The sequence below is a fragment of the Pleurodeles waltl genome, chromosome 8 (assembly GCF_031143425.1).
Source record: "Pleurodeles waltl isolate 20211129_DDA chromosome 8, aPleWal1.hap1.20221129, whole genome shotgun sequence".
Classification (NCBI taxonomy): Eukaryota; Metazoa; Chordata; class Amphibia; order Caudata; family Salamandridae; genus Pleurodeles; species Pleurodeles waltl.
In genome coordinates, this window is record NC_090447.1 from 658,050,141 (window position 1) to 658,071,175 (window position 21,035).

General features: G+C 41.3%; 1 protein-coding gene across 8 annotated transcripts in view; it reads right to left on the minus strand.

The window, feature by feature from the left end:
- DMD (dystrophin) overlaps positions 1-21,035 on the minus strand; it is a 6,960,831-nt gene that overhangs the window by 1,510,269 nt on the left and 5,429,527 nt on the right. For all 8 annotated transcript variants that reach the window (XM_069204753.1, XM_069204756.1, XM_069204758.1 and 5 more), the window contains one exon: positions 15,636-15,792. In XM_069204753.1, the coding sequence (XP_069060854.1) occupies positions 15,636-15,792 (157 nt within the window). The remainder of the gene's footprint in view (positions 1-15,635; positions 15,793-21,035) is intronic.

A 21,035-nucleotide genomic window follows, 5' to 3' on the forward strand; every position in this document is an offset into this window, starting at 1 on the left:
CCCGTTTTGACTTTTAATAGTTTTTTTTATATTCAGATTTGCATGTTTTTATTAATTCCTCCCCGTTAAGGGCAATTTCTCATTTTTACAGCTTTACTCAGTTCCCTTTTCTTATTTAGACAACATTGTCGTATGAGGCTAGACTGTTGCTCCTCATGGTAATTGGTATTTTCTCGCTAGGGTGGTAAGATAAAGGCAAATGTCCTTGATTAGCTGTTTGAATCTAGGGATGAGTGCAGGATCTTCTGCAGTTTTTATGGTAGTAGCTTATTCTGATTCATATTGCTGTAGCATCTGCAATATGTATGTAGCCCTTTTTTGGAAGTTTGCAGATTTCCACTTCGCTACCCTGTTTTTTGGACTTAGGGCCATATTTATACTTTTCGACGCACAACTGCGCCAACGCAGTTGTGCGTCAAAAAATCTAACGCCGGCTAACGCCATTCTGAAGCGCCATGCGGGCACCGTATTTATTCAATGACGTTAGCCGGCGTTAGCCGGCGGAGCTGCCTGGTGTGCGTAAAAAAAAATGACTTACACCAGGCAGCGCCGGCGTAGGGGAATATGGAGCTTGGGCGTAAAAAAATGGGGCAAGTCAGGCTGAGGCAAAATTTTCACCTCAACCCGATTTGCGCCATTTTTTTTGACTCCCAACCCCCATTGAAATGACTCCTGTCTTAGCAAAGACAGGATTCATGCCCCCTTGCCCAATGGCCATGCCCAGGGGACTTATGTCAACTGGGCATGGTCATTGGGCATAGTGGCATGTAGGGGGGCACAAATCAGGCCCCCCTATGCCACAAAAAAAAAAAAAAAATTACTTACCTGAACTTACCTTAAGTTCCCTGGGATGGGTCCCTCCATCCTTGGGCGTCCTCCTGGGGTGGGCAAGGGTGGCAGGGGGTGTCCCTGGGGGCATGGGAGGGCACCTCTGGGCTCCTTCCGAGCCCACAGGTCCCTTAACGCCTGCCCTGACCAGGCGTTAAAAAACGACGCTAAAGCGGCTGGATGTCATTTTTTTGGACCCGCCCACTCCCGGGGGTCATTTTTGCCCGGGAGTGTAAATATGGCGCACATGCCTCGGAGTCATTTTTTAGAAGGGAACGCCTACCTTGCATATCATTAACGCAAAGTAGGTGTCCACGCTAAAAAATGACGCAAACTCCATGAACTTTGGCGCTAGACGCGTCTAACGCCAGAGTATAAATATGGAGTTCGTTTTGCGTCGAATTTGCGTAAAAAAAACCAACGTAAATCCGGCGCAAACAGAGTATAAATATGGCCCTTAGTGTCACTGCCTAGTGGAAAACTCAGGGCTATTGTTCGTTGCAGTTGAAAGTGCAATACTGTTAAGTTGCTGTTATGTCAACAACGAAAACAAAGTTACTCTCATTAAAATAGTCTAATCTAATTGTGTCTGATGATGCTTGATTGATTGATGGCTAGGACCTTTTATTAGGCAGTTGAAAAGTCTGACAACAGTTTTTTAAATTGAAATCTTTAAATTGGAAAAATGTTCCTTGATATAAATGTGTTGCATAGTGTTAGTTTTAAATGTTATAACTAGAATGACATGTTGTCCTCAAGTTACTAACTACATAAGATTATTCATCAATTTATTGTATGAAAGTCACAGTTTTAGTTGGTCAAAACACTGAAAAGTTATTTTCAAATCTCGTTCCTCCTTGCTAGCTCCTGTTTGTATACCTATTCTCAGAGAAAATCATGGCCCTGCTTTGCCTTCACAAAGTAACTTTCTACTTACAGAAAACGAGGATCCTAAACAGGAACAAAATAAGACCATCTGCTTAAATGATTTTCTTTATACTTGACACATTTTGTTTTACTTACTTTTGGCCGTCTTCTGCCACTTAAGGCAGATCAGTCGTAGTTCGAGGCCGATCTGCCCCTGGGGTGGTGGTGCAGAAAAAACACTAGCACTAGGGATAAATATATATTTATGTTTTGGGTGGCTGCTTGGGCTGCCACAATTGTGGGGGGGATATGTTTTTGTATTTACTCTTGGCTGTTTGCCACCCCTCAGTGGCAGATTGGCTATATTTGTAGGCCCATCTGCCCTCAAGGGGACAGAAAACCACTAGACACCAGGGAAAGTTTTTGTGTGTTTGTGAACTGGAGTTCGGCTGGCAGTGTGTCTGGACTGCCGGTGTTCGTGGACTGGCTTTTGGTGGTGACACTGCGTTTTTTTAATTTGTGATTTTGCCTGTACAAATTTCCTACGATTCAGCGCTCTCTTTGGTCTCACGATTAAAATGATACTTCTCTTGTGTGGGTGCCCAAAGCAGAGTCAGGCTAAGAATGCATTAAACAAACCCTGCCCTTTTGGACCCACTTTGGTTCTCCCCTCAATCTCTGCACATTTGGCCCTTTACTGTCACAGGCAATTGGCCCACCCACACAAGGGAGGTATCATATCTATCGGGCAATTGATGGAAGCCTGTGTGGTAGGAAATTTGTGCTGGCGCAGAAAGCCCACACAGAAATGTGGGGAAAATTTGATTTGTTTAGCTACATTTGAGGTTTGCAGTGGATTCTGTGTATGGAAACTTTGGGGGACCCCTGCAAGTCACATCTCCTTGGACTCCCCTAAGTGTCTAGTTTTCAGAAATGTCTGGGTTTGGTAGGTTTTCCTAAATGGCCACTGAGCCGTGGACCAAAAACTTTGGTGCCCCCTTGCAAAAACAGGTTGTTTTGAGAGAGAAAATCCTGATGTGTCCACAATATATTTTGGGCCCTTCTCTGTCATGGGCACTAAGCCTAACCACACATGTGAGGTACTGATTTTATCAGGAGACTTGGGGGAATGTTGGGTGGATGGAAGTTTGTGGCTCCCCTCAGATTCCAGAACTTCCCATCACAGAAATGTGAGGAAAATGTATTTTCTAGATAAATGTTGAGGTTTGCAAGGCATTCTGGGTAACAGAACCTGGTGAGAGCTACACAAGCCACCCCATCCTGGATTCCTCTAGAGACCTGGGGGTCTCTAGTTTTCAAACATTTACAGGTTTGCAAGGTTTCCCTAGGTGCCGGCTAAGGTAGGGCCCAAAATCCACAACTAAGCACATTGCAAAAAAGGGTCAGTTCTGAGTAGAAAAATGTGATGTGGCCACGTTGTGTTTTTGGCCATTCGCTGTCGTGAGCACCAGGCCTACCCACACAAGTGAGTAACAATTTTTATCGGGAGGCTTGGAGGACTGCTGGGTGGAAGGAAGTTTGTGGCTCCCCTCAGATTCCAGAACTTCCCATCATAGAAATGCGAGGAAAATGTGTTTTTAGACAAATTTCGAAGCTTGAAAGGGATTCTGGGTAACAGAACCTGGTAAGAGCCACACAAGCCTCCCCATCCTCGATTCCCCTAGGTGTCTAGTTTTCAAAATGTACAGTTTTGTTAGGTTTCCCAAGCTAGGGCCCAAAATCCACAGCTAGGCACATTGCAAAAAAAATGGTCAATTTTGAGTGGAAAAATGTGATGTGTCTACGTTCCATTTTAAGCCGTTTCCTGTTGTGGGCATTGGGCCACAAGTGAGGCACACTTTTTATTGGGGGACTTATGGGAACACATAACAGTAGAACAAGTGTTACTACCAATTGCCTTTGCACCTTCCAACTGTAAGACAGTGCGTACGAAAGAAGTCATTTTGATTGAATGCCCTCCAATTCACATGTTAATATGGGTACCCACAAGTTCAGAGATGTGCAAATAACTACTGCTTCTAAACTCCATATCTTGTGCCCATTTTGGAACTACATAGGTTTCCTTGATATCTATTTTTCACTCTTTATATTTTACCAAATTAATTGCTCTGTACCCGGCACACAATAAAAACCATTGTAAGGTGCAGCTCAGTTATTGACTCTGGTACCTCGGGTTCCTGTTGAATCTACAAGTCCTATATATCTCCACGACTAGAAGGGTCTAGCAGATGTAATGGTATATTGCTTTTGAAAATCTGACATAGTTAGAAGAAGTTACAGAGGAAAACGTAGATAGAAGTGTCTGTTTTTTTCAACTCAATTTCAATTACATTTTTTATTTCACCTGTTACTTTCTATAAGAAAACCTTGAAGGATATACACAAATGACGCCTTGCTTTATTTGGAATTTCATCTGCTTTTCAGAAGTGCATAGCTTGTTGGGATACACCATTGGTAGGAAGGAAGGACGTTGAAACCACAAAAAATAGGAAAAATGGGCTATGTCCCAGTAAAATGCCAAAACCATGTTGAGAAACTTGGTTCCTGATTCTCGTGCCTGTTCCTGACAAACCCTTCAATGATGCCACTTGCAGGGGAAAAAACAGACGCTTTCTTCTGCAGCCCTTTTTTCTAATTTTTCCGCCAAAAAACAAATTTTGCTATATTTTGACTAATTTCTCAGCCCTCTTCAATGGAATCAAAACCCTTGGTAACTTTAGAATCCCCATGATGTTGAGGAAGAAGGTCACATTTGGTGTGGATATCTTATGTGGACAAAAATTTATGGGGCCTAAGCTCAAACTACCTCAAATAGCCGAAAAAAGGCTCTGCACAGGGTGGGTGGAGGGTGGCCCTAGCAGCGAAGGGGGTTAAACAATCGCAAACATTAGTGTGTTCAAAAAGCAGGAACAGAGAGGTCAGTAATGACACTTCTCATAGGAGTTGTCAAGGCTATTAAATGTCTATTTTAATTTCTATCCGCATATCTCTTCATTTGTTTCAAGAGCATATACAAGGATTGTCATTGAATGTGGTCTATTTAAGTAGACTACATTATTGAACGAACAATTTGCTGTTGATGAACTTGTGGATGGAGTCAGAATCTCAATTTCCAGCATCTGTCACTCCTTTTCATACCTTGCTGTATTGCCCATTTGATTTTACTGGGTTCTCAAGGCCAGAGTTTAGATCTCACTTTTGAATTCGATCAAGAGAATAATAAGAATAAATGGAATAAACACATAGGCCCTCATTATGACTTCGGGAAGCCAAGGGCGCCAGAAGACTGCCAGTGCTGGCGGTCTTCCGACAGCCATATTATGATTACTGAAGGATTTCCGCCACAATTTGGGTGGAAATCCTCCAGCAGTCGTGCTAGAGGTCGGTGGCGCAGTGGCGCTTCCACCGCCATCACACCACGCCAAAAGAACTCTGCCTGACGTATTTCGAGCAGTAATACGGCGTGGCAGTGTCCTGATGGCGGGGCACTGTTGGCAGTGGAAGCGCCTGTTCCCGTTCCCTGGCGGACAACCTCCTCGCCAGTCAAGGTAAGTCGATTGTCCAACATAGGGTGGGGCTGTTGTGTGTGCGTTTGTGAGTGGGTTTTGTCTGCGTGTGTGAATGTAAGTGTGCATATGAATGGGTGTGTGTATGGGTGTTTGAATGCATGTATGAATTTGTGTGTGTATGTGTGTATGAATGTGCGTGCATGGGTGTTTAAATGCGTGCATGCATGCCTGTAAGAATGCATGTGTGCATTGGTGTTTGAATGCGTGTATGATTGTTGAAGTGAGTGCATGTTGGAATGTTTTTGTGAATGCGTGTCTGTTGGTGCAAGTGAATGAGTGTATATATGCGTGTGAGTGAATGTACGTATGCATGTTGGTGAATGCATGTATGTAGGTGTTGGTGAATGAGTGTATGCGGGGTGCATGTGGGTGTGTGTGTGTGCGTCTGCGTGTATGCCGGGAGGGGGTGCTGACATAGAAGGGGGGTGAGGGGTACTGACATTGAAGAGGGATGGGGAAGTATTGTAGTTGCAAGAGGGCTTGGGGGAGTCATCTGCCGGCGACAAGAAAGGAATTTCCTGTCACCGGCAACCGTGGAAGTGCTACCACTGCGGAAAACTTGTCGGAAAGCCGACTCATGCTACAGTTGGCGGTCTTCAGTGGACAGCCGGCCCGGATGTGCTGGACTCTGGACCGGCTGTTCTACCGCCCTACCGCCCTGGTGGTACCAGCAGGGATGTGGCGGTTTGGCACTGGCCAAACCGCCACACTCATAATGTGACGGTCTTCACTGCCGGCCCATCGGAGGCGAGACCGCTACCGCGGCCCTAGCGGTCTTCGGACTGCCAGGGTCATAATGACGGCCATAGAATGGCTTTTACATTGCATCCAACTCTGAAGGAGAATATTGTGTCAAGTAATCCACAGAGTACATTGATTTAATTTGCAATGTAAGTTGAAATCATGGCCATGTACATGGTGAATACTCAATTAATGTGGAATGAGACACACATTCAGTCGATCAGGGTGTATCAATGTGTGGCGTAAATGCTAGAACAATAGATACTACATAATTTGTTTAATCCAGCATAGCAGGGAGAATGCAAGGGTGCTTATGAAATTGATTTAGAAGGAAGCAGGTGCACACAATTTGATTTCTAAAGACGTCAACGAAGGACCACGAAAGTGAGTGAGTGAGTGACAAACCTGGCACTTAAAAATTAATTTCAGAATACAAGCACTTGCTTTCTATTTTGCTGTCTGCGTTCTAGACTTGACATGTCTTTGTTACTGCTGTCATCAGGCTATAAAGGGATCTCACATCCAAACTAGTTTCTTCATATGTATTTTAGGCAATTGCATTTTATACACAATTTTTAACACTTTGATATGGGGTTTTGGAATCAGTTAGTGTTTTGATAGAATAAAAAAAGGATCACCTTCCTTCAGTTTTCTGTTCATGCTAAAATATTTGCTCTGATAATAAGTTGAATTATCATGGCGAGCGAGCTCTGATATTCTCCCCTTAGAAGTTGAATGGTGGTGACATTAGCACATTGAATTATATAATCAGTCAGTTATGAAGTAAAAAAAAACACTGTTCATGGCAAGATCATTCATGAGAACTCAGTGAAGTAGAAGAAAACCCAGCATGACAAGCTAGCACCAGAGCTCCCAGCCGAATAAATAGAAAAATGAGATGCACCACCTACTTTCTATAAGACTCTCCTCAGAGTGAGATAAATGCTATTGTGCTAGAGGCGTGACATGCACTAGGGTCTTTTCATTTTGAATAGGAAGAAGGAAGACGTCAGACATAATAAGCACTGGCAATACCATTAGGTCTGGCTTATGAATTAAAGTGCATTTTGTGTTACACATGGGTTTAGGCACTCAATGGGACATCATACATGCACTCTGTCTCCCAACTTTGCACACATGCATCCTTTCATCCATCCACTGATTCATTCTTTCATTCACTCTTTGACATAACTGCAACAAAACACACACACTGAACAACACATACAAGATAAATGTAAATGATGCAAGTACAAAAAAACACAAAAAAGGCTGCTGTCTAAACAGCAGCAGTGAATGGCCATTCAGGTTGGACTGTTCACATTGGAGCAGGGTCAAGATTGTTTTTCATATAACTGGGTTCAAACTGAGGTGGGATGGTGGGCAAAAAACAATGGATTGGGTTGTGGCCCAGAGCGAACGCCAGTAGCTGAGATTAATTCAAGGAATCCATCCATCATCTTGTTGTTGCCGTATAAACACAGCAGATGTATACTTTCAGCAACAAAACTATAGCACCGGGTATCCGTCTTCCCAAGGTAGTTTAAAAAGTCTATTGTTCTTTAAAAGTTCCAGTATGGACACCACATCTGGAACCAACATGTTGGCCATCATGCAAGGATAAAACAATTAAATACTATGAACAACAATGCTTGTCAGGTTTGGGGGAAGTGGAAATGTCAGCAATGCTTAGAGAGCTGCAGTATCCTGTCAAGAAAATTAATATAAAAAGAGGAGAAACAAACAAATCAAAGGGAAACTATAAAAGTTGAAAATTGAAAACTAAAGTACTGGCCAACCAGTCCTGACACTGAAGCCCATTCAGTTTCAGATGGATGTGCACACGTGGTCCTCAACTACTGTCATTCACAGGTCAAGAGAGCCAATGACTTGCGTGGATGGAACCATTTCCACATGCAGTATGCTGTCATGGATGAAAGCAGATTGTGAATGACACTTAGACAGACCAATGAATGAAGACGGCTGACCTAAAAGCCCTGGTGTATCCATATAGATATACATTTATAGACATAGACCTATGTATTAGTTAATGATTGTTTTTTATTACAAGACCATGGAGCACAGCTAAGCCTATCAGGTCTTGAAAGTAGATTTTAGAAAGACTTATTACAGTGGCAATCACCCTTACAGTTTGTCATAAGAGGTAACCAACACCAAAATCCGTCCTTACAAAGGTAATCTGTGAGGTTTCATGTAACAACATACCTATGTGTAAGATTTAATACAGAGTAATATCAATTTACCCATAATCCACCCCTGAAAGGCTTTTCACAGGTACTGCTTTTTCAGCGCAACTTTTCATAGTAAACAACGAGGCCGATAACTTTTTATCACTGAATTGTCCCCATAAGCATTTCGGACCTACTATGTTGGTCATAAGCTTTCCCCAAAGGCACCCATAAGATATATAGTAATAACACTGGAAATAGGTAGAAAATTACAGTTGTCAAAACAATATAAAATTATTGCTAATCGAGTTTAAAAAGGATTACCATAGTGCAAATCTTCTATGCCTATGCTTTGTTCAGTTGGATCACCAAAAGCCTTGCCTTTTATGGTAATGTGTGAGATTCAGTGTAACAAAATATCTGTATACAGGTGTTAGCATAGTGTATTATAAATCTAAATCCTCTTCAAAATAAGCCAGGTCTACTTGCTTTGTCATAACTTTTCATTAGAAAAAGATCACTTCTAAGTACTCTGATGTAACTTTTCCCAGTGAACCGATAAGGCCTACAGGCTTTACAACTGATTTGACACTAGAACCAACAATAGCTTACTGCAGAAGGTGTAAGCCGGCAACCATTATTCACACAATTATAAAATCACAAATATATACAAAAATACAGTTGACAAAATAATAAACAACCCCTTTCAATAGGGCCAGAATCAATACAGTGAAATTTTTCCACTTCCAGGATTTGTCAAAGTGAGTGACCAATATAAAAAAAACTTGCCTACTGGGGTAACCTGTGATATTATATGTGACCAAATATCAGCCTACAGCTTATCGCATAGTATGATAACAGTCCACTGTTAGAAACCGATTGCATTTAAAAAATATTTTTCCCTCTAAATAAGTCAAGCCTACTGCATTTGCCATTACGTTTCATACTAAACAAACCCAACCTATGGCATCTGGCATAACCTTTCCATGTTTACTAATCAGGACTATAGGTGTTATTATTGATTTGTCATTAAAACCAATGCACGCCTACTGTACTGAGTATCAGCTTTCCCACAAGGCAAACATCAGGCATACAGTCATACAATTACAATTATATGTAAAATTACAGTCTGTAAAGCAAAATACCATCTCTCCTAAGAGGGCTTAACTAACAAGTATTGCCACAGATTTTCTATACCCACGGTTTGTGACGGGGTAAAAATACCAAAACACTTGCCTACTATGGTAGTATGTGAGATTCCATGGAACTAAATACCTATCTGTAGAGTAATACCAACCCACCCTTAAAAGCATATTGACTTTAGCATATACGTTTCACAATAAATATATCAGGCCTACTACCTTTTTCAAAATATTTAATTAGAAAGAGATCAAGCCTATACCCCAGATCAGGGGATTGTCACCATAGCTAACACAGTCCTGCTGTACTGAGTGTAAGCTTTGCCACAAGCAATAAAGTGCATTACAAACACTCTTTTTAGTGAAACCACACAACTTTGGCCATTTCAAGTCCTTTGCCCAGGGAAACCAACATAAGGGTGGACCGTATACCCCTCTTTCAGTAGTACCCTGAAAAGCTCTTTTTGTTGATCCCATAAGTTACAGCAACAGCTATGCTTTCAAGGCAGACGTAAAAGTGCACTTGAACTTCTGTAGCCCTAGGCATTCCATACTGCTCTCAAACACACACCTGAACTCGTAAATGTAAAGTTAATGATGGAAAGGGTAGGGGATCTCTTCTGCTGCCAGAGTACAACATTATTGCAAATTATCTCTTCATCTTAGAAGTTTAACAGTGATAAGCGTGCCAAGTTCAAGTTGATGCCTGTGAAAGCCCAACACTATATATGTATTAATAAGCTTTGTCTAAGAAGCCATAGTCCTAGCTTAATCACCTGTATAAGCAAACTAAATAATCACAGCTGCATGGAGAGGAAGCATTTTTTTCTGTGGAAGCACACAACTTCTGCCCCATCAAAACATGTACTCATGTCCATCAACATATGAGCAGAGCCAAACTCCCTCTCTGTAATACTCCTCAAAGCTCTTTTTTCGATTAGACACATAAGGCCTGTCAAGCCAGATGTAAAAACAGAAGCCTAAACAGCAAAACATTTTTTTGTGTTCAAATCAGGCAGCAATTGTTAGACTAAAGAAAGGCACAAATATAGTTTGAATAGTTAGTGTTAGACCTGGCATCTTTTGGCATGGTTTTCCTGTCTTTTTGCATTCTGACCTCCTGTTTTTATGGTATGCTGGTTTATTGTCTCTGGGCACTTTAACACTGCTGATCAGTGTAAGTGCTCCCTATGTAAATTGTAGTGGTGATTGGGTTATCCATGATTGGCATATTTGATTTACTAATAAGTTACTAGGAAAGTGGACCAGACGTGCCCAGGGCCTGTAAATCAAATGCTACTATTGGGCCTGCAGCACTGATTGTGACACCCACATAAGTAGCCCTGTAAACATGTCTCAGACCTGCCACTGCAGTGTCTGTGGGTGCAGTTGTGCACTGCCAATTCGACCTGACAAGTGTAACCACATGCCAGGCCCAAACCTTCCCTTTTACTACATGTAAGAAACCCCTAAGGTAGGCCCTAGGCAGCCCTATGGGCAGGGTGCAGTGTATTTAAAAGGTAGGGCATGTACTGGCGTATTTAACATGTCGTGATAGTGAAATTCTGCCAAATTCATTTCTCACTATTGCAATGACTATCTCTCCCATAGGTTAACACAGGGACTGCCTTTAAATATCTTTTAAGTGCAGTTCCCCATTTGGAGCAGACATAGATGTGGAGTTTGGGATCTCTGAACTCGCAATTCTAAAATACATCTTTTGGTAAAGTTGGTTTTTAGATTGTGAGTTTGAAAATGCCATTTTTAGAAAGTGGACATTTTCTTGCTTAATCGTCCTGTGCCTCTGCCTGCTTGTGTATTCCAAGTCTGGGTCAGATTGACAGTTGGGCTGTTGTGAATTCCCTCAATACAGTGACACAAAGGGAGCAGGGGTGTAGCCTGCATATCCTGATGAGTCTCCTGGGCTAAGGTGGGGAGGCAGGAGTTGACACACCTGAAAGGGCTGTGCCTGTCCTAACACAATGCAGTCTCCAGCCCCCTGGAGGGTGTCTGGAACCAGGCCTTGGCAAGGCAGAATCTTGTGAATAACTGAGACTTTCTTTGACATTTGCCTACTTCAAACGCCAGAGCTAGTATAAGTAGTGGACCCAAAACCCAAGACTTTTAGAATACTTCTGGATCAAGACAAGAGGAGCCTCTGCCAAGGAGAAGAGCTGAAGAGCTGGAGGAGGAGTACTGCCCCTTTGTTGTGTTTGCTTTGCTGGGTTGTCCTGCAGTTCCTGCTTCTGCATTAAAGAAAACAAAGACTGGACTTTGTTGTGTATCCTGCTTGTGAAGTTTCTCCAAGGGCTTGAAGTAGAGCTTGTCTCCTGTTGGAAGTCTCAGGGGCATCAAAGACTTCAGCTTCATCTGCCTTCAACACTGGGAAAAACCACCACCACTCCGTCAACAATGCCGCTGTCTGCAATGTGACCTGACGACGACACATGGAGCCATGCCCCACATAGCACCGCAACCGCAACCCTGGTATCACTGATGCCGCCACCTGATGCCGTCACCCAGCCGCTGCTTGCACCATGACCTGTGGACCTCGCACCCCATATCGCATTGCTCACACCGCAGCCCTGGTATCCCCAACGCCGCTGATCTATGCTGACATAGATGCTGCTGCCTGGACGGTAGCCTGAGGACATTGCTTGTGAGGTACTCCTGCACTGCAGCCCCAGTTCACCGACACCAGTGTCATTGACTCCAGCATTGTAAACAGACACCTCTGGGTCTATGGGCACCGCACGAAGCCGGCCCCGCCACCTTGGGCCTACCGATGGCAGCGCTTCAGCAATGACGACACCGCTGCTTGCATCGTTACACCTCACGTTTTACATTGCGCCACCGCAGCCCTGGTCTCACGGATGTCGCAGGATGCCGTCACCGAGCTGCAGCCTGCACCATGACCTCTGGGCACCGCAGGTTGCATCATTTCCCTACAGCGCTCCTGACTTCATCACCAGCGTGGAGTTTGATCTGCAACACGTATGGCTTCAAGGGCCCGACGACTCTTGCGCCATTTTCTGGAACCAACGCCTGTGACACTGCACTCTGGATCTCATTGCGACGCACTACATTTCAAAGGAACTGTTTGCGGGTCTTCCTGACACAGTAGTTGCCCGCGAAACAGCAGCCAGCCTGAACTGTTGGTTTTGTTGTTCATGACGCCGTGATAGCCCAAGATGGAGCGCTCAACTTCAAGGAACTGGATTTTCAAGTTAATTTTTGCAAAATTCATATCTTTATTGCTGTATGTTAGATTTTTCCTGTTTGGTCTTGTTTTACTCAGACACATACTGGCTATTTTTCTAAAACTTGTGTAGGGTCCTTTTGTAGTGTTTTCACTGTATTACTATGTATTATCTGCACATTTTTTACACATTGCTTCTGAGATAAGCCTAACTGCTCGTGACAAGCTACCAAGTGGGTGAGCAGGGGTTATCTGAGCTGGGTATCTCCCTTATCCTGACTAGAGTGAGGGTCCCTACTTGGACAGGGTGCAAACCGACTGCCATCTAGAGACCCTATTTCTAATAGTTAGTGTTAGAAATTGGGTTTCTGTTTGGCACAGGTATGCGCCCTGTCCAAGCAGGAACCACAATCCTAGTCAGGTTAAGTCAGATGCACACCATAAATTGACCTGTGCTCCCCCAACCCCCTGTAGCTTGGCACAGTGCAGCATGAGGCAATGTGTAAATTATTTATGCAACACTTAAAACAGTAAAACATTGACAGCACCATGCAAAAATGATCCACACCAGGTTAGAGAAATAAACTTTAGTTTAATGAAGAAAAATAAAAAATTCAATCAGTAGAAGCCAAGATATGTATTTTTAAAGAGTATCTGCAAATATAGTACTTAGAAACTTAAAGCCCCAACCGGGGCTATCTGGTAGAGCTAGACCATCATATATCCAAAAGTTCAGGATGACCACGTTGGAGCACATGCCCGCTCAAGGGACCAACCTTGTCCCACTTAAAAAGTACCTTGTGTGGAGGGTTGCGTTGGGGATCCGATGCGAGGAGCAGATGGGATGATGCAAAAGCAATGTGTTGGTTCCGATCTGCACAGTCAGGGTTGCATCATCGTAGAGCCACGCAGTTGTCAAAGTGAAGGCAATGTGTTGGACTAAGGCAATGCATTTTGGAAGTTGGAGCTGCGATGCCTTTGTCTTCAGCAGCAGTGGCGGTGTTGGCCTCAAGGAGAGATTCAGTGGTTCTGATTGACGCAGAAATGACAGTGTGTGGACTTCTGTAGAAGCAGCTCCAGAACCCATTTCCAAAGTCCCAGGACTGGATTGGTACCACCTGGCAGTGTAAGACTCACAGTTGGCAGAGTCCAGAATCTGTATCAGAGTGGAGTGAAGTCTTTGATGTCCCTGACACTTCAACACAGTGGGCAAGCCAGCAAGCCCTTGGAGTCACTTTGGTTCTGGGACTGTAGAGATGCAGGTCCAGCCCTTCTTACTCTCAGGCAAGGAGGGCAGCAGAGCAGGCACAGTGGAGCAGAAGTCTAGTAGAATGGCAGTCCTGTTCACAGCACATCAGTCCTTCTTTCTGGCAGAATGTCTTTAGGTCCAGATGTTTACTGATTTGGTAGGTACCGAAGACCAGTTCTTACATCCAGTGGTGTCTCTGAAGTGGGGAGAGACTTCAGAGAGAGGCCTTTGAAGTGTACAAAGTCCCTTCCCTTCCTGCCCTTGCTCCAGGTACACTACAGGGGGTTATGCAGCCCTTTGAGAGAGCTCAGGACCCAGCCTATTCAGGTGTAAGGGAAAGCTCTTCTGTCCCATCCTGCCCACGATGGGCCATCAACATGCAGAATGCCACTCAGTCACCCGAAGCTCTCTTTGTGTGTGGCTGTCTACAGGGAATGCACAAGAGTCCAGCAATCAACCACCCAGATGTGTATTCGTAGACAGGCAGAAGATACTACATAATTTAAAGTAAGAAAATGCCAATTTCCTAAAACTGGCATTTTCAGAATTACAATTTAAAATCTGCCTTCATGATAAGTTGTGATATTAAATAGTGATTCCAGAGACACCAACGTTGGTGGTCCCCTCTCTTTCCAATTGGAAATTGCACTTATAAAATAGAAAAAGGCCATCCTAATATTAACCTATGGGAGATATAGGCCTTGCAGCTGTGAAAAACGAATTGAAGAGTTTTTTACTACCTGGACATGTAAAACCTAAAAGCATATGTCAAACGTTTTAAATACAAAGCACCCTGCCCTTCAGGTTGTTCAGGGCCTACCTTGGGGGTGACATATGTATTAAAAAGGAAGGTTTGGGCCTGGCAAGAAGGTTAACTTGCCAGGTCAATATGGCAGTTTAAAACTGCACATATAGGCTCTGCAATGGCAGGCCTGAGCCATGTTTGAATGGCAAGTGCAGTGGGTGGCGCAATCAGTGCTGCAAGTCCACTAGTAGCATTTAATTTACAGGTCCTGGGAACAGGTAGAGCACATTCACTAGAGACATATGAGTAAATTAAATATGACAATTGTGTATACGCCAATGTTGTCATGTTTTAGGGGAAGACCACCTGCACCAGCAGTGGTAAAGAGCTCCTGAGTCCCAAAGCCAGCAAAAGCACATTCAGCAAAAAGTGAAAGGAAAAGCCAAAAAGTCTTGGGATGACCCTGCAGAAAGGGCCAAGTCCAACAGTTAGTATTAAATATGGATAAAATATACTCCTATATTAAAATTAAAATAAATATTCTTCTTCATAATTAAAGCAATATTGAATGTAAATACATATATTGTCATGTAAAAATGAAAAATATTCCTCTCCATGTTAACAACTTTGTGCTGAGCATGTTGATCCAAAAAATTAATGAAACACTTGTGTTGTCAAATGTTCCACCTGCCATGGGCAAAGTGTACACCATTTATCTTCATTTTAATGGAGGTTGGGTGGGGAAAATCTGAAAAGTATGTATTACTTACTATGCTTTTAATTGATTGTCTGTGGAAAAAATGCACTTAGGAGCAAAACTTGAGTATAAAAGGCCAATAAGATTGTGATGGCTGACTGGTTTTACTAGAACATTTCTCTGAGCTGTGGCACACATCAGTTTTCACAGTTCCCACAAAACATATTCTGCTTGAACAGGCTCCTGTAAATGGAGTTTAAGTGAAAAAGAATAAAAATGACAGGACAAGAAATCTCCCATATTACTCTAACCCCCAAAACTGGTGAGGGTGTTTGCTATGTGCTTGAAGTTTGCGTATGCTTTATCCCATAACAAAGAAGATTGAATATCTTACCCTGTGTGCATCATCCTGCTTTTGTACTGTGGGAAAGTCCCCTCCAATAGGCGCTTGCTTTCTTAATTCATCGTTCTTCAGCTGCAACCATATTAGAAGCTCCTGAAGTGAAAGTTGGAGACGCTTCCATTGCTCAGAGCTCACTTCCAAATGAGATCTAGAAGAAATTCAAAAACATTATATTATTTATTTGTTAACATTTGTGACCGACATACTAGATCATTTGCTTTCCTGTTTTTCATAAAAGGAATAGCATATTAAGTGATTGATTACTTTATTCAGAATAAAAAAAGACAGAACAAAAAGTCATATACTCCTGAACAACTGTTCAAAACGTGGCAAATTATGATTTTACACTGAATCCACTTTCTTTGGATTGCTCTTCGATGCTATTATGTGCTGTTATATGCAAATGTGATTTCAGGATTTAAGTGGTTAGATCTGATGCTCAACTAGTGAATATAACACTTTATAAAAACGGTTTAGATAAATGCTATGGAGACATTCAAGATTGCAAGAAAAATCAAAAATTAAAAAGTAAAGGCAACAGGTATGTTATATAGTCACATATTAAATGTCAAAATAATATTTGCCCATTGAAAACGATAGTCTTCTGATGCTGAATGTCTGCTCCAAAGTCTATGTCTCTCTCTCTCCACACCCTGGATCTCTTTTCTATTTTCATCACCTGCCTGTTAACATTAATACTAAATCCAATTATTGCAATACTAATACATTTCAAGTAAATCAGTCCTCACCTAATTTTACCAAAACTGATTCCAAATTGAGTGTTCATGCCAGATTTGGGGGGATACTTTGGAGGCAGTTCAGAATGGCAGCTACAGGTATGTGTAGTAGTATTTTTGTATTGCTATTTCACATACTCGTAAATGCATTTCCCAAAGGTATGGTCCTATATTTAGGCATAGACTTATGAGTGGCAAGGTGGATGGCCTAAAAATTGGGAATATCCAGAGGGAGAAGGGGCATACAGGAGTATATAAAATTACAATACAAAAGTAGAAAAGGGTACGTCCATTGCTATTCACTAAAGTTACACCCACATCTACTTCAGTAGAACATTATCTCAGACAGGCTCGAATTTGCTACCCCCAAGCCAATGGATAAGTCTTGCATCCACCACGCACAGCCATTCAAAGTAATGTGAGGAATCCCACTTAAACCAGTGGGGGCTGTAAATAGAAATAACAATATACCAGTGCAAAGACCTACACCTAGAATTTTTTTTTTTTTAAATTGTCAATAATGTAAAAATGCAAAAAATGTAAAAAATACAAATAATAAAAAATGATCATGTTATATCAGGGTGTATAAATGCAAACTTAACTCATGCACACACTTAAAAAATGTCAAATATTGAAATTGTAAATGCTTATAAAAACACATCTAAACTAACATTTAACACTTCTCGACACACCTTATAACAATATTGATGCTGATATACACACACACATATAAACACATGCAGACATACACACATTGACACAACACAAATGTAGCGGATATTCGACTCAATTATGTCTCACAGCACAAGAGCTGGACGGCAGAAGTTATGGGAGTGCGCTTTATTTTTGTCCTTGACCTTCTGATGATTGTCAGGTGTGCTGGTATTTTCCGCAGGTGATGTATGTTTTCATTCTTATTTTCAATTTCTAGTCCTAGCTAGCATTAGTGTAGGCCCAGCCTACTCCGTGTACACTACATTCGGCCAAATTATTCCTAAAATACACCTGTAATTTTACTTGTAGTAACATTATAGGACTTTACCTAACAAGCTATCCTTTTATCAAAATCTAAAAATCCATTGAGCTGATTTTAGGAAAAATGTTTTAAATTGGCACTTTACTCTGATTGTTTCTTTTGTACATATATATTGAATAAATGTATTTTTTTGCATTATAATGTTAACAATCTACTCCTACCTAAGACCAGTTGCAGAAGTGACTTTTCTAGGGAGAAATAACAAAAAGTTTCAGTTTGCTTACTGAGATGTGCAAAATGTGGCAGAGTGAGAAGTAATATATTTCCTCCCTGTTACAATTACCTCCTTTTTTGAACGTGTAATCTTTTTAGTTTTATAAAGCAAATGTTTTTGTAATAGAAGCAAAATGTAATAAGAATTGTTCCAATTAAGGTGCTTAAATATTAAACCATTTGACTATAGTTTGGCAGAGAGTAGAAGTGAAAGAGTAATGATGTAAACTACACTGACTTACTCATTATGGATCTCACTCAAAGTACATTTTCCCCATATTTATGTAAATACTGATTTTTTTGGTGCAACCTTGTGTATTTTTTTGTTTGAACTGTTTTCATCTTTTTCTCCCCATTAGACTTTTAAATCTCCCATCTTTCATTTAATCTTTTGAACAATTCCATAATTTCAAAATAAATTCATATCTCTCCTGTTATGAAGTTTAAAGACCACCAACAAAGTTACCTAACTAATGGCTATTCATTATTAGAACATTGGAATGGTGGAAGCTATATTGAAAACAATGGAGTGCTCTGTGCTTCTAATTGCCGGTAGAAGTCCAGGGCTTCAACATTCCAATATTTTTGTTCACAGCTGTTGCTGTGAACAAAGGCCTCAAAGAGCCCGAGTGGACATCAGTCCCCTTGGGTTCCATGAGGCCTTAGTTTTATTTATTAGAACATTCTGCCCTCTAATGGTAGAAAATTCGAATAGCCTTTTAGCCCTTCGTAGCTGTGCTATACTGGCATTAAAGGCCCGCTCCCTAGTTAAAGGCCCGAGCCGAACGCTGGAGTGGGCCTTTAATGGCCAGTATAGCCTGCTACGATGGGCTAAAAGGCTATAATATTTCAGTTAATTTAGCATGTTGTTCTAAAAAGCCTGGACCTGGATTATAGTATTCACCTTTTACTGTTATTATTAGCTGTTGTGTACAGCATATATATCTGCATCTTTTAAGAAATGTATTTGCATTTTGTTACCATTCAAAACATAGAACATAAAGTATAGCAACTGGATGATATACATTTGTGTTACTGTGTTTCGTTAAAAGCAAAATATAATGCTTTTATGGAAATAAATGTATTAACTTGTGTGACAATGTGTAGTGTGGGTAGCAGTCAAGGAAAACGAATGCAGGCTTTAGAAGAAGTATGGTTTATTACTTCAATAAAGAGGACCCACAACAATGTGCAGTCTCTGCGTCCTGAAGTAACGGCCGAATGACAGAGTCATCACTCGAACTCCAGAATGCTGAGGCAACCACCAATGAAGGCAAGTTCTAAACACAGAACTAAAAACACAGTAACAAGCATTTACAAATACATTACAAATACATACTACATCACCTCCCTACTTTATATATAAAAAAAAACCTCTAAACAAGTACAAAATCACGAAATTTAGAAGGCAATTTGACATGTCTAGAACTGCGAGTCGTTACTAATTTAGAGTCAGATTCAGTGAAGTCCAAATCAATATTAAGACTTTATTAGCATTCAATTGTACATCTGAGCCTGAATCTGTGCACCTCAAAGAATCTGACACATCACTAGAGGATTGATTAACCTTATCAGTTCCTGCATGCAAAGAACTGCTCACATCCGTAGCCAGCATTGATTCGTCAGAATCCTTAAAACGATACATGTCTCTAAAAATGTTTATCTGTTCATTATTAATAGGAACAACACTGCTCTTGCCCCACCAATCATTACCTTGAAGTAGAACAGAAGCTTTTGTAGCTTTAAGAACTTTAGCTGGAAAGGAAAACTTCAACTCCCCTTTACGCACTATAAAAAGGTTTCTTAATTAAAATCCATTCATTCACTCACAGACAAGTCAATATGTTTGGCATTAGTCCTTTGATCAAAATTATTTTTCTGCTTCAGCTGTTTGTCCAAAACTCTGCTCCTCAAAGCACTGTCAACAGCTGAAGCAGGCGACTTACAATTATCATGCAAAACATCAAACATCCATCTAGATACAAGTTTAGTAGAATGAGGGGCAGATAAATATGGCCACATTTTTTCTTGCAAAAATTCTGTAACATCAAAATTAGACGCCTAAGCAGTTTAGAAAATGCGATTAACCCTCTCTACCAAACCGTTAGAAGATGGACTGTGTAAAGCCACTTTGAGATGTTTGATATCATGCAAAATCATAAAGTCACAAATCTTTTTTGACCCAAAATGCGTACCATTGTCAGTTACCACTGTACTGACTGGGCCTTCCAGTCTAAACAACTTACTTAAGAAATTGATGACTACATCAGAATCCGCATCAGAAGCAAAAGAATAATAAACCCACTTAGAAAAATAATCAACCACCACCAAAAGATACTTCATATGCCTTGGTAAACGCTGAAAAGGACCAGAAAAATCCAATGCTATTTTTTCCCAAGGTTTTTCTGGCATATGAACTGGGTATAATGGTCTAGTGACTATTTTCCAATGCTTGTCCGAGACAGTGCATTCCGGACACTTGTTCACAAAATAAGCTACTTGTTTGTCCAAATCTGGCCACCAGTATGACAACTTCAGTTTCCTAGAAGTAGCTGAAATATCTAAATGACCCTCGTGAGCTAAACCAATTATTTTGTTCCTGAGATTAGTGGGAGGAACAATGAGATCCCCCCCAAAACAAATTCCATTTTGACATGAAAGGTCACTAGACACTTGACAAAAGGTTCTAAGCTCACCAGACAGGCTATTTCCGGGTGGCCATTTCATCTTCATAAATTCTAAGACTTTAGACAGAACAATATCATCAGACATGGAAGACACCCACTCTTGCTCAGAGATATGATTGCTGGACACAGCTAAAACGTCCACTTAAACTACCACACACTCTTGTTCCGAATCCAATTCCAACGAAGAATCATAAGGCAATGGTAGGCCAGATAGACAATCAGCACAATGTTTTTTTTTTGCCACCTTGAATGTATTGCGTAACCAAATTATATTCTTGCAACTTGGATAACAGACAAACTAAATGTGCTGACGCTTTTTCCAAACCATTCCCATTCAATAGATAAACAAGAGGTTTGTGACTCGTATATAACTCACATTTAGTGCCACAAATGTACGTTTTGAACTTCTCAACAGCCCACACACACGCCAAAGCTTCCCTTTCAATAGTACTATAATGCGTCTCAGCCTCAGTTAACATCCTGGAAGCAAAAACAACTGTGTTTTCACAACCATTAACCCACTGACCAAAAACAGCACCAATCTCTATCAAACTAGCATCCACCATAATGAAGGGTTTTCCTGAATAATTATAGGCTTGTAAAGCAGGAGCACTGATAACTAGATCTTTAACTCTTCCAAAAACAGAATTCAACTTTTCCGTCCACTCAAATTTGGCCCCTTTCTTAAGCAGAGATCTCAAAGGTTGTACCTCCATAG